Below are 13,860 nucleotides of genomic sequence, written 5' to 3'. Positions count from 1 at the left end.
GAGAAAGTGAAAGGGGGAGAAAGTGAAATGGGGAGAAAGTGAAATGGGGAGAAAGTGAAAGGGGGAGAAAGTGAAAGGGGGAGAAAGTGAAAGGGGGAGAAAGTGAAATGGGGAGAAAGTGAAAGGGAGAGAAAGTGAAAGGGGGAGAAAGTGAAAGGGGAGAAAGTGAAAGGGGAGAAAGTGAAAGGGGAGAAAGTGAAAGGGGGAGAAAGTGAAAGGGGGAGAAAGTGAAAGGGGGAGAAAGTGAAAGGGGGAGAAAGTGAAAGGGGGAGAAAGTGAAAGGGGGAGAAAGTGAAAGGGGGAGAAAGTGAAAGGGGAGAAAGTGAAAGGGAGAGAAAGTGAAAGGGGGAGAAAGTGAAAGGGGGAGAAAGTGAAAGGGGGAGAAAGTGAAAGGGGGAGAAAGTGAAAGGGGGAGAAAGTGAAAGGGGGAGAAAGTGAAAGGGGAGAGAAAGTGAAAGGGAGAGAAAGTGAAAGGGGGAGAAAGTGAGATGGGGAGAAAGTGAGATGGGGAGAAAGTGAGATGGCTACTTTGGTGTTACTGTTCTTTGGTGCAGACAGTGACAATAATTCACTCAGTGCAGACATACAACAATATACTGTAGGTTATGATTTCTACATCAATCAAAAATATTTTTTAAAGCCCTTTTTTACAATAAGTGTGTTTTTGATCAGCTATTCTTTATTTTTTTGCTCTTCTGCGTTTAAGATAAGCCAAGTTCTCTGGTCTCTGGACAGTTGTCTCTAACCTCAAATGGGTCTTTAAAGGGATAGTTCACCCAAATCACTTGGATGAACTATCCCTTTAAGGTTTAAAGACTCCCCTATACCTTTATTTCCTTCAGAGTCTCTGGCATCATCACTTAGATTCCTGTTACAGGCTCTTCCAGACCATTCACATCCATTACATTTACTCTGCTACATCACATCCCTTTAAAAAGTGGCAATTAGCAGTAGAAACAATAACAAAGCCACTACCCGCACCTGTTTTGGTAAAAAGCTGATGGATGGGGCTGGAGAAATGTAACCACTCTCAAATTCATAGACTGATCTATGAACGCAATAATTGAACAGCCTTGATAGCAACACTATTTTTAACCACGTTTTGAGGCTACGTAGTGTTTGTTTACATTTACTTTGTTTACAAACATTGGAGTTAAACAAGCTTAGGGCTCTATTCAATCTGTAAAGCTGAAGTGTTGCAGATTCCGCGATAGAAATGTAAAGGTGATTTCCGATTGAGCCGACATATGCAGCGTTTACCGTGAATGCAGTCTCTGCGAAAGCGGGAACATTGCCTTTAAAATGTCAAATCACGCTGTGATGCTCAACTTCCACGATGTAGATTGAATAGAGCCCATATACTTTCGCTTCTGATGGGGTACAACAGTTGAACTAAGCTCATGAGGCATTTATAAATTATATTCTTCAAGAATCAATGTGGACATATCATTCATTTATAAGAGCAAAAATGGATGTAGCTACTGCTGATTGCCCCTTTAAAAAACAAACTAGAAATATTTCAGAAAATACGTGAGGAAAAATGTATACTTCCATTCAGAGGAGACAAATTATGACCGAATGTACACATGCTCATGCTAAGGTCCTCCGGTCCTACCATTTGTGAGGAATGCAAAATCCAGAAAAAAACATAATTTCTCCTCTCTATTGACATCTTCAAAAATAAATAAAATATGGCCTCTACTGGCAGTTCTACTGGTAATGAAAGTTGAACTGCGTAGAGAACACAGCAGAGCCATGAGGACAGAAAACAGACCTTGACAAAGTCTAATGTCTTGCATAGAAGATGGCTAATGAGATTTTCTGTTTGCACTGAGAAGTTAATAGACAAGGGGAGACCTGGCACGGTGGTGGGCTGGCATGGTTTGAAAAATTCCTGTAACTTTCCCAAAATTCCCAGGTTTTCCAGAAAACCTGTGGTTGGAGGATCCGGATTTCCTGCTTATTCCCTCTTGATTCCGGGAATCGTCCAACTGGGATTTCTACAAAATCTGGAATCTTTGGAAGAGTAACCTGAATTTGGCAACCCTACGGCTGAGTTGTGTTAATCTACTGATGTTCTTCCCCTCCGGATGACACGTACAGGGAAGGGCGGAGCCATGGTGGTGCTTTAGAACCAGGCACCGATTCGAGGAGCCAATCGAGGTGTTCTCTTCTTTTTGAGCTCCACCTCCTGCCGCCAAGGATATTTCTTCCTCTTGGTGTCCATGTGTCCTACGGAGAAATGGCCATCAAACAGACAATTACATGCTACTAAAGTTGGCAGAATGTGCACCAGATCTAGACTTCTATATTCCTCAATACTTCATTATTGACATTATAACTTATCAGGCAGAAACTTACACAATGTCCTGGTAAAAGTGTCAACTCCTGAAAAAAAACATGAAATTGCAAAAAAATCTAACCCCAGTCCATCCCCAACATAATTAAAAAAAGATGTGTGTGTGTGTATATATATATATGGGGTAGATATATATATAATCTACCCCATATATATATATATACACACACACACACAGGCAAGATAAAGCAAAGCAGTGTGACACAAACAACACAGAGTTAGTTACACATGGAATAAAAAAGCGGTACAGTCAATAACACAATAGAAGAAAAAAAAGTCTATATACAGTGTGTGCAAATGGCGTGAGGTGGTAAGGCAATACATAGGCCATAGTAGCGAAGTAATTACAATTTAGCAAATTGAGGCCTCATTATAACCAGGAGGACCCCTGTGTGTCAGCGAGTACGTTCACACGTACGCTAATAAATTCGGTATTAAACTTATTATGTCATCTTAAAAGATCATAATCGAAGTAAGCACACGCCTGGTTTTCTGGGCCATTTTTGGAATTATTTGGGCATGTAAACACCTTAATCGGCGTTCCATCGGTGTAGTTGATCTCTGCATGTGCTATCACCAGCGAGCGAGCCTTCCGTTTTTTTAGCGCGAGTTCAGAACATCAATGTATGCATCTTAGAAATAGTTCTCACACACAGATGTTATACAGTCTGTCCGAACTTAGAGTAAAATATGCTTCCCAAAAATGACACGGTCAGAATGCCACCAGGTAGCCGGATTTCAAATGTGTCCATGTAAACTGGGATTATTAGGGAACTCGTTCTTCTTGCAAAGCATGTTAACGTTTTAGTCAAACTGTCAGCGAGAGGGTTTTCTCTACCAAAAAACGGTACACCTTAAGCAGATCATTATAAGCAAGTGAGGAATTTTTTTCTGATATAAAAGTGTGATCCACGTGACATCCTGGAAACTTTGAGAAAACCCCCCCCCACTTTATATCAGAGTTATCCCTGTTTAAATCCAAGACAGTCTATGCATATTCATGAGGACGATGAATTTGAAATACGTTCACCATAGAACGGGGCGGCAGGGTAGCCTTGTGGTTAGAGCGTTGGACTAGTAACCGGAAGGTTGCAAATTCAAATCCCGAGCTGACAATATACAAATCTGTCGTTCTGCCCCTGAACTGTTCCTAGGCCGTCATTGAAAATAAGAATTTGTTCTTAACTGACCCGCCTAGTTAAATAAAGGTGTAAAAAAAAAATAGATTTCAGGCGGTTGATAACACCCCTCATCAAATAATTTACACCCCTCATCAAATATTCAAAGAAATGATTCCAATCCAAAAAGAGGAATAGGAGTAGCTTGACAGCTCTGCGTTTGTGGACAACGATCCAAACCCAGCTGCTTTTGCATTGGTGTCTATGGGAGACTCTCCCCATGAAGTAGACCGGAACCGACCGTTTTTTTTCAAAGGTATATCTGCCCCAGTGAACTATTTCTGAGTGTGTGTAAGATAATTACATGGCTTTTGTGTTTGACCCCGAGTCATTACACTGCAGATCAACAGAGCCCTTTAATGAACACTTCAGTCCTTTCATTCCCCTCAATGTTGACCTCTACCAGTCAAACATGTCTGCCTCTGTCACTGGCCTTTTGTTTAGCCACCCGTTACAACAACAACCAATTAGCTGTCGTTATTAAGGTGTTTAGCTCCCGTCTTTGAACAAAGCTTAGCCTGGAGGCCATTGATTGATCCATCTGAAACAAACACCACATTATGTGCGGTGTACAATCAACAACCTCATTTACAACGTAAAGGTTTAGGAACGCAACAAATTGAATTTGGAATTCAATGGAAATATGTGTCCCTTTCAGTCTTGACAGAAGTCCTTCCCGTTTAGAAAATGTATTTTATAAAGCCCCTTTTATGTCGGCAGTCGTCACAAAGTGCAATACAGTTTACTCTAGAACCAGCCTGGTCACTTCGATTTCGGATGTTTAAAAAATGTCCCCAGAACATATGTCTTCCTCTTCACTCCCCCAATAAAATTAGCTCACCCAGAACTGGGTGCAAACTCACAATGCTTGGAGGTAGAGCATGCAGCTTAGACCACTGCGCCACCACAATTCACAATACTCTAGCAAGCCAAGAGAATACTTGGTGATAGTTGATGGAAACAGCACAGTGTTTTTTTATTATGTTGTTTTAAGCTTTCCCCAAACCATAGCCCTAACCTTAACAGTTTAGGCCTTCAGTCCGAATGGTTAACAGTAGAGTTGTTTCTGTTTTAACCCTCAACCGCACGGAATTAACCCGGTAGCCATGTGGATTTAATGTGTCAAGAAATAGAGGTTTATCCATAATACGTTGAATTTCAAAAGGGACAATATGAGATCTTGTTGACACAGCAGGCCTGTTCCTGGGTCTCTCTGTACAACCTCCACACCTTAGAGCTTTTCACCTCAGGACAGAACACTAAGTTGGGGGGACACACCTCTGGCGAGTCCCAGGCTCTGTTGGCCGCGCTCTTCGTCTTCCTCTGGGGGGTTCTGTGGGCTATTCCTCAGGAAGCGTTGGTGGGAGGGGAGACCAAGGAGGGTGTTCTGCTGCCGGTTGTCATCTTCCAGACCTGTAGGGGTGGTCAGAGTAGTTAGCAAGGACCTGCGAGCAGAACACACATCTGTAAATCTAAACTAGATTTACTTTGCGGAGATAGGGGGGAAGGACAGTCCCAGCTCCAACACCGCAGTGTGTACACAGTTTATGCCGGTGCAATTGATGGTCACCGGCAGCACATGCTAATGCTAAGTGATAGCACGAAGGGCGATATGATTCTCCGGGAGAATCTGATATAAAAAGGCATCAGTCGCGATCACACGGAACCAGCACTAAGTCGCCCCGCCACTGGTAGATGTAAATCTACCTTTATCGACCAACTCCCCCACGGTCAAAGGCAGTGCCACAAGGACCCACATAGCGTCGATAAGAGGTTACCCTGGGCCTGCCCACCCGTGGTGAAGTGAAAGAATCTTAAGCTGTCAAAAAACATTTTTATACAAGGCCTTGGATCACGACTTGTGGGGAGGGAGAATCTCCTTTATGTTGCAATATGAAGCCTGAGTGTTAAGCTGCATTGGCCACGCGTTAATAAAGTGATCATTCTCACACATTGAGGCATCAGCTGTGGTGCTCGTTAAAACGCCTGGGATTCCCGAACAGTCCCTGTTCAAGTACAACGTGACATCCTTGTCCCGAGGAACACAATCCAGGTGAGAACGAGAAGCTTCTCCGATTATATGTTGCCTGTAAAAGAGGACAAGTGCGATTCAAACCTGTGTAGCCATACCAGGAAAACCAAGAGGAGGAAACGCAAAGATCTTCAAACATCCCCTCTGGCTGCAGCAACCAGTTGCTTTCATATTGCAACCATAAAGTTCAGTCATATTTCATGTGGCCACGCTTTATTGTGATTAGCCATGTAAATAGAGATTGTTATTTTGTCTCGGTAATTTACATTTATATTGAATTAGTCGCAGCGTATAAGGGGAGACTTATTATGCTCAGATTACACAGGCAGATTTCACCGCCATTGTGCTTTGTAATAAGGGTGGGCGGGGGAATAGAGGGCAAGAATGGAGCCAGATGCTCTCTCGTGCCGAACCGGTTTTCATTTAGAGAAAGGTCTACACCAACTTTCAAACCCCCTCCATCATCCCTCCATCATTTCCAACCGTCAAGCCTTTAACACATCACATGCCATTAGAGTGACATATCAAACCAGGGGATGTGTTTAGGGACACACTGGCCAATCTGCTTGGAATAAGAGTAAACCTAAGTAATGCACTGCATGTAAACTGCATTGAAAAAAATAGCCTTGGAGGACACTGCGTTGTATTCTGGGCTTTACAAGGTATACCTTTTGTAACATACAATTACACACAAGTATTTAGTATTTTGCACATTTTCTGAGTCGGACAAGATCTATTAACGACTTCAAAGTAAAGCCTTGTATGCCTCAAGTCTCTTACTGTATTTTCTCTCTCTCAGCAGTTTAGGTCCTGTGTGTGTGTTGTGCCATTTTGTCCTGACTGGCACAAGCCACCAAGGTAACAAACGTCTCTCTCTCATTTATGGATGTGTGACCCTTTCCTCAGCCACTCATTATTTTATCTACGTATTTATTGAAACTCCATTTTCATAGTTATCAAGCTCCAAATCACATCATGAATTGCCACTGGCTTTGAGGAAAGCCAGTGTCTATGTATGCGGATGACTCAATACTATACATGTCAGCTACTACAGCGACTGAAATGACTGCAACACTTAACAAAGAGCTGCAGTTAGTTTCAGAGTGGGTGGCAAGGAATAAGTTAGTCGTACATTTTTCTAAAACTAAAAGCATTGTATTTGGGACAAATCATTCACTAAACCCTAAATTGAGCAAGTTGAGGTGACTAAACTGCTTGGAGTTACCCTGGATTGTAAACTGTCATGGTCAAAACATATTGATACAACAGTAGCTAAGATGGTGAGAAGTATGTCCACGATAAGGCGCTGCTCTGCCTTCTTGACAGCACTGTCAAATTAGATTTAAAAAAATGGATTAAAAAAAAAAAAACACACCTTATGGAACAGCAGGGATTGTGAGGCAACACAAACATAGGCACAGACACACACACGATAACAAATGCACTACACACATGGATTTAGTACTGTAGATATGTGGTAGTGGTGGAGTAGGGGCCTGAGGGCACACAGTGTGTTGTGAAATCTGTGAATGTATTGTAATGTTTTTTTTTTTAAATGGTATAAACTGGCTTAATTTAGCTGGACCCCAGGAAGAGTAGCTGCTGTCCTACAGCAGCTAATGGGGATCCATAACAAATATAAATATCACTTGTCCAATCTGCAGACATGGCAGAGAAAGTAAAAACCGGTGGGAAGGATGCTGGAAGGTAGCAGACAATTGGATAAGCCGGTCCTCATTCAGGCAGTAATAAACCTCGTCTGAGACAAAGGAAAAAGCACGGCGAGACTTTGTCTATGTCCCAAATGGCTCCCTATATAGTGCAGTACTATTGACCAAATCCCTATGGGCCTTGGTCAAAGGTAGTGCACTACATTGGGCTTAGGTCACCATTTGGGACGCAACTTTCAACTCACTGGATGAATAGACTTATTACCGTGAGGTCAGCAATCGCGACCCTGGCAAATCGGCAGTCTATGTTGCAAGAGGCGAACGGGCGCAATAGTCTTTTATAAAGGATGCCAAACAAATCAGTCTCCAAAGTCCACATCCCAAATGGAGGATTGACACCACAGAGTGATAATCCTCTCGGCGGAGTAACACACACAATTGGTGGTTTACGGCTCAGGTATTCCCCTGGCTCCGGTCTGCTTCTAGCTCTGAAAGACAACTAATCCAAGTGCATATTCCCTTCTGCAGACTGCCTGAATATCTAAATCAGTTTTGCATTGGAGAAATGGAGAGTAATTGCATTTTGCCGTGTGAGAATCCAGGGCCGTGAGGCGTATTGTCAACATGTCCCTGCTCTGTGGATCAATATTTGTTTGTATTATGAGGTCGTTACCTGGGCGATAAGACTCCCCGCCTCACAGAGCTGTGTAATCCATTATCATTTAATTAATTTAAACAAAACAATATCAAACTGCATTGATGATAATGAGATATTTTAATAGTCATAAGGCAGCCTTTTATTTTCTGGATCAAAGACTTAATTTGACTGCAGAACAGACGTTCCCGCTTCTCCATGCATACATTTAGATCCATTGTCTGAAGGGTGCCTATCATTTGTTTTGTTTCAGTCCAGGGTGTACGAGTCTACATCCAGACACTCACTCACACATACCTTAAATCATGTTGGCCAAACCTTATGTAGGTCTACTGGATTTGACTGCGTTGAAGAAGGCCACACACTGTTGGTTGGGCTTGAACATCCAACGCCTGTCAACGTAAATCGACTGACATCCCCGGCCGGGTGCCCAGCAGCAGCCGCAGAAGTCTGCTGAGGCGACACCACTGCTGAGCACACAGAGAATGACTACGTTGTCAAGGGTACCCTATCCCCTATATAGTGCACTATTTTTGACCAGAACCTTATGTTCCCTGGTCAAACGTTTTGCACTATAACAGAGAACAGGATGTCATTTTGTGCTCATGTTCAAACGTGGTCAGGCAACAGCTGGGTTTGTCCCGGTGTTAGCCTCCATCTCCTCTATCTTTCATAAGGCAGCCGACAACCCTGGCATTGATGGTGGCCAGAGATGGCCCTGCTACTCCAAGCGATGACAGTTGCATAGAATGCAATTCGAACAGGATGCTGCCTGCTGCGACCAGGAAGCCATTTTGTGGCCCCGGGACAGGAAATCAAAACATGATCTGTCATTAGTGATGGATGAGCATGAGATCCAGCCTTTCGGTTTTCAATCATAAAAGCTTACCGGTGTTCATTTGTCATATTGTTGCCTCTAGCAACTGCATGAACAATGGAATCCTCCTGTGCTCACGGAGGTGCGGGCAACTTGACCATAAAGTGGCTTGTGGTTTGAGACATGGATAGTAGTATCGTGTCGTTGCTCATTCCACTTTGTTATCGTAGCTAAACTAGTAGGGCTAGTCACAACAAAGCTAGACGTATGTAAAGAGATTGACAGGCTGACAGACGGCCCAGTGGTTCAGCCACTGAAGAAAGTGAACTACAGAAGCAACAAGACTTTCAGTACATCATAGAGATGAACGACAGTTTAATTACATTGTGTGGCTGACAACTACAGACAGGGGAAGACAGCTCAACTCTGCCATTTGGGACATAAAAACACTCTATTCCCTACATAGGCCACCACTTTTGGCCATAGCCCTTACGGAGTCTGGTCAAAAGTAGCACACTATATTAGGAAATTGGGTGTCATTTGGCAGGCACGCTAGTACCTACATTCCACTGTGCGAGTCCACATTAATAATGTGTACGCATCCACTTGAAAGATGAGGAAATAATATATATAGACATTTGCAATGTCAGACGTTTAGGTTACAGGTATGCAGTGTAGCAGAATGTTTTTTGGTTTTGCAGCATACGCAAAAAATCAGTGCAAATGTGACTTTGGTCCACGATATCAAAAAACAAACTCAAAATGTATTTCACTAAGCTGGAAGGCATTTTACTTTGCAATAACCAAATACAAGCTGTTTTTAGAACACAAACATTTCTACCTGAGAATTAGGATTCACTTGTGATTCACTTTGGTACAGTATAATATTTATGTAAAAAAATAATAATAATCACTTAACCTGTAGGTAGAGCTACAGGTAACTGCCAAAATAAAGGAAACTCCAACTTAAAGTGTTGGGCCACAAGCCAGAACAGCTTCAATGCACCTTGGCAAAGATTCTACAAGTGTCTGGAACTCTGTTGGAAGGAGGCGACACCATTCTTCCACAAGAAATAACATAACTTTGGTGTGTTGATGGAAAACGCTGTCTCAGGCACCGCTCCAGAATCTCCCAGTAGTGTTCAATTGGGTTGAGATCTGGTGACTGAGACGGCATATGGTTTACATTGTTTTCATGCTTATCAAACCGTTCAGTGACCACTCACGCCCTGTGGACAGGGGCATAGCTATGGTGGCCAAAATAATGGCCTGCCCAGCATTTTTATACATGACCCTAAGCATGATACGATGTTAAATTGCTTAATTACTTCAGGAACCACACTTGTGTGGAAGCACCTGCTTTCAATATACTTTGTGTCCCTCATTTACTCAAGTTTTTCTATTATTTTGACAGTTACTTGTAGAATAGGGTGATGTCATCCTCTCCTGTTAATAATGTAGAGACAGCGCAACCTAGTGCCAGGAACATACTCTACAATACAGGGAGAGAGAGAACTACACTGTCTTCCGGATTGTCTTCAGGCCTACATTTCATAATTTGTTGTGTACAACACCTAACTCGTTTGTAACAAATGCAGATTCAATTATTTAAATCATTACAAAATACTGTTGTGTTCTATTGCGTTTTTAACAAAGAAATGCAATGGCGGTTTTCAGTCAACAGGAGGAGCTATTGCACCGTGGAAAAATACTTTGACCGTAATTTCATTACAATTGAGGAAATCAATATATTTCAAGCCCTACATTCATTTTAATTATGTTTTCATAATCAAAGCCGTAATCTTGCCGCTGGCTCAAACAGTTATTAAAAAGCAAATGGGAAGACTAATTCAAGCTGCTTTTCTGACCCTTAAAATATACATTTGTCTCCCACCGAGGGCAAAGTGTGTTGTAATTCAATTGAATGCAAGGCCTTAACAGGAATTGTTAACAGCAGTGCTAGTCCCGGTATTTATCCAGGGACCTTGACTCTCCTTACAATGTCAACTCTACCACAGTGGAGGGTACAATAATCTCCTCCACTCATCAGCACATCTCCCCCCCCCCACACACACACTAACAGGTAACCTGAGCCAGGCAGCCACAAGGACAGGGCCACAATGTCACCTAGCAACGCAGCCACATCTTCCATCAACCTTCAGGTGAGAATTAAAACCAACAGAGCAGCAGAGTGATGGAAAAAATGGCTGCCACAGCTGAAGGAATTTGAAGGACAAATAGAGCTGTACGCCAACATTGTGAAATACAGGATCGTACCGACTAGACAACCAAACAGAAGAAAACAGACAAACAGGAAGGGACTACCTGAGCTTATCCAGTAAGAAACGCTTATTGTTTTCCGTTGCAAAATGTTTTGCGACAGTATGCATTAATGCATACAACCCAAGGACGGTCAGCTAAGGGTGTATTACAATGTGCCTGTTGCAGCTTTATTTTAGACGTTTCCCCATGAGAGGATGGTGGTTCTTACACAAAACAAAAACGGGACGGTAAACTGCGTGGAGAGACCTGTTCGCTCTGCTCTCATTGCTCCACAGTGACAGCTTTCTCTCCTCATGTAAACGCCTCTCACAGAAATGCACTGAAGCTTGTGTAAATAAACAGACCCCCTTTTAGCACATTCCTCAGAACTGCTGTGCACGACTGATCTGTTTTACACACACGCACACACACCCAAATATACACCCTCAAAAACACACACTTCCCTTCTACCGCAGGCCAGGGCAAAATAAAACAGCTGTAACCACTTGTGCCAACTGCTGCCAGTCTGCCACCACCTGTACCCACAGCCAGTGTCAGACAGTGGCACGGTTGGACAGCATCTGAACAAAACCGCCCATTGCTGAGGGACAATACAACCCGGGCTACGTCTCAAATGGCACCCTATTCCCAATATAGTGCACTACTTTTGACCAGAGCCCTATGTAGGTAACAGGGTACCAGTTGAAGAAGCCCAGTCTCCATTATAAGACATTGCATTGAACATCGAAGCAGTGCCGATTTGTTTTAAACCTAACGGTTTATAAACAAAACACTGGTAATCACATCTGATAAACAGCTGACATGTTGCTAGATGAAGGACAAAAACAGACACAGTCTGCATCCCAAATGGCACCGTTTCCTATTTAGTGCACTATATAGGGAATAGGGTGCAATTGGGATGCAAACACTGTGCTGTGACGGTTGGGGAAACGCTGAGGTGAGGATGTGTATAACTCCCAGTCTCTAAGCAAACACATCATCACATTTACTGATACTAGGAGGGCAAGGGACACCGCTTAATGGATTCAAGAGGGATGTGTGAGTGTAGGAATACATACCTTTTGTTGAAATGGACATGCTTGACCAAAGGCAACTAATTACTGCCATAGTGCATCTTATGTTGACGCTAGCTAATCATTCTATACTGATAGTCCACGAAGTGACTGCTATCACTGAATGAATTTGATATGATGCACCACTATAAAAATGCAGGTGTAATCAATTAGCTTAGCAGTAAAACTATTTCATTAGTAGGTTCAAATGAACACGTGAGAGTGACGTGATGAGTGAGTTTTATTGGAAAAACAGTGAGGGCGGTTTCCTTTTCTCTGTGTGTTTGTGTGAAGCAGGGGTCATCAAGTAAGCACACACACATTGAGGGAGTGGGTGGGTGTCACTCAAGCAAAACAGAATCATCACACACACACTCATTGTGAATGCAACGGCCCCTAAGAGGGTTCAAGCTGAGATTTATTGACCAAAGTATCTTTTTTAGTTGTTTTACAAAGTACACAAAATCCCCTATTTCGAGATAGATATACACAGTACCAGTCAAATGTTTGGACACACCATAATCACCCGACCTCAACCCAATTGAGATGGTTTGGGATGAGTTGGACCGCAGAGTGAAGGTAAAGCAGCAAACAGGTGCTCAGCATATGTGGAAACTCCTTCAAGACTTAAAGCATTCCAGGTGAAGCTGGTTGAGAGAATGTCAAGAGTGTGCAAAGCTGTCATCAAGGCAAAGGGTGGCTACTTTGAAGAATCTCAAATACAAAATATATTTTGATTTATTTAACACTTTTTTGACTACATGATTCTTCTATACGTGTCATTTCATAGTTTTGTCATCGTCGCTGTTCTTCTACAATGTAGAACAGAGTGTAAAAAAAAAAAAAAAAAAAAAAAAAAGGAAAAACCCTTAAATGAGTAGGTGTGTCCAAACTTTTGACCGGTACGCTATATAGTCTCTGTTTATGGTTTATGATGAGTTGATGAAACAGTTAGTCAGGAACATGAACAGCCTCGTCATTGGCAATCATGCAGAGATGAAAGAAACACTCATATTCCAAAACAAGCAAACAAACCAACAGAAAGCAAAAACAAAATGCACAGGAATATTGTATCAATGCACTAATCCTCTAGATGTGTTCATCTGAAACGTAGGAGTGTGAAAATGGTTTTAAAAAAATGTTAGAGAGACAAAGGGTTAAAGCTGAGATAGTTCAAAAGAGCAAAAGCAAAGCCGTACAGCTTGTGCCCTTGGCTTTTAGAACTAAAAGGACAAGAAGTCTACTCATGGAAAAACTGCAATACAGAAAAATAAATGAATAGTACAACATCAGTAATAAACAGTGGTCCTAGTAAGAGAAAGGTCCCAGAACAAAAAAAAGGTGAAACGGGAATAAATACAACCGTATCTGAACGTCCCTCGCTCCTACGGCTAAACTCAGTTGAGAACACATTTCCTCGCCATGAGGAATGTTAACTACGAATGTCAACAGGGGAGGGAGAGGAGAGAAACCAACTACCGTAAGGTCGCGACCCTGAGCAGCATCGTCACACTGAGTTAGTTTAGTTTGTTTCCAGGTCAGGTGTGAGTATTTCAAACGTTGTGCAGAGGTCATCACTTGTTATCCAGTCTTAGGAGCTGCTCCTTACCGTTGACGGTTAGAGACTTTAACTGACCGTCTTCCTCCACCTCCACCCTCTCCTGGCCGTTCTCCACAATCCTGCAGGAGATAGAAACAGACTTAGAACAGATATTATTTTAAATCATAACCTTGTTATACGTTACTGTTTTTCTCTATTCCCGACTGTCTTGATGAATCGACGACAACATACTAGGAAAGTCCTGTGTTTTTAT

General features: G+C 42.5%; 1 protein-coding gene across 13 annotated transcripts in view; it reads right to left on the bottom strand.

Moving 5' to 3' along the window:
- Positions 1-678: 678 nt before the first annotated feature.
- The window catches only part of LOC139367217 (DnaJ heat shock protein family (Hsp40) member B6b), a 45,151-nt gene continuing 31,969 nt past the window's right edge, over positions 679-13,860 (bottom strand). For 10 of the 13 annotated variants that reach the window (XM_071105418.1, XM_071105425.1, XM_071105422.1 and 7 more), the window contains exons 8-10: positions 13,656-13,726; positions 4,816-4,950; positions 679-2,232 (exon numbers count right to left, since the gene is read on the bottom strand). In XM_071105418.1, the coding sequence (XP_070961519.1) occupies positions 2,129-2,232; positions 4,816-4,950; positions 13,656-13,726 (310 nt within the window). In that variant the 3' untranslated portion in view covers positions 679-2,128. The remainder of the gene's footprint in view (positions 2,233-4,815; positions 4,951-13,655; positions 13,727-13,860) is intronic. The other 3 variants (XM_071105428.1, XM_071105430.1, XM_071105431.1) reach the window with 3 other exon arrangements.

This window comes from Oncorhynchus clarkii, chromosome 15 (assembly GCF_045791955.1).
Source record: "Oncorhynchus clarkii lewisi isolate Uvic-CL-2024 chromosome 15, UVic_Ocla_1.0, whole genome shotgun sequence".
Taxonomy (NCBI): domain Eukaryota; kingdom Metazoa; phylum Chordata; class Actinopteri; order Salmoniformes; family Salmonidae; genus Oncorhynchus; species Oncorhynchus clarkii.
This window is presented reverse-complemented; position numbering and strand designations above follow the sequence as displayed.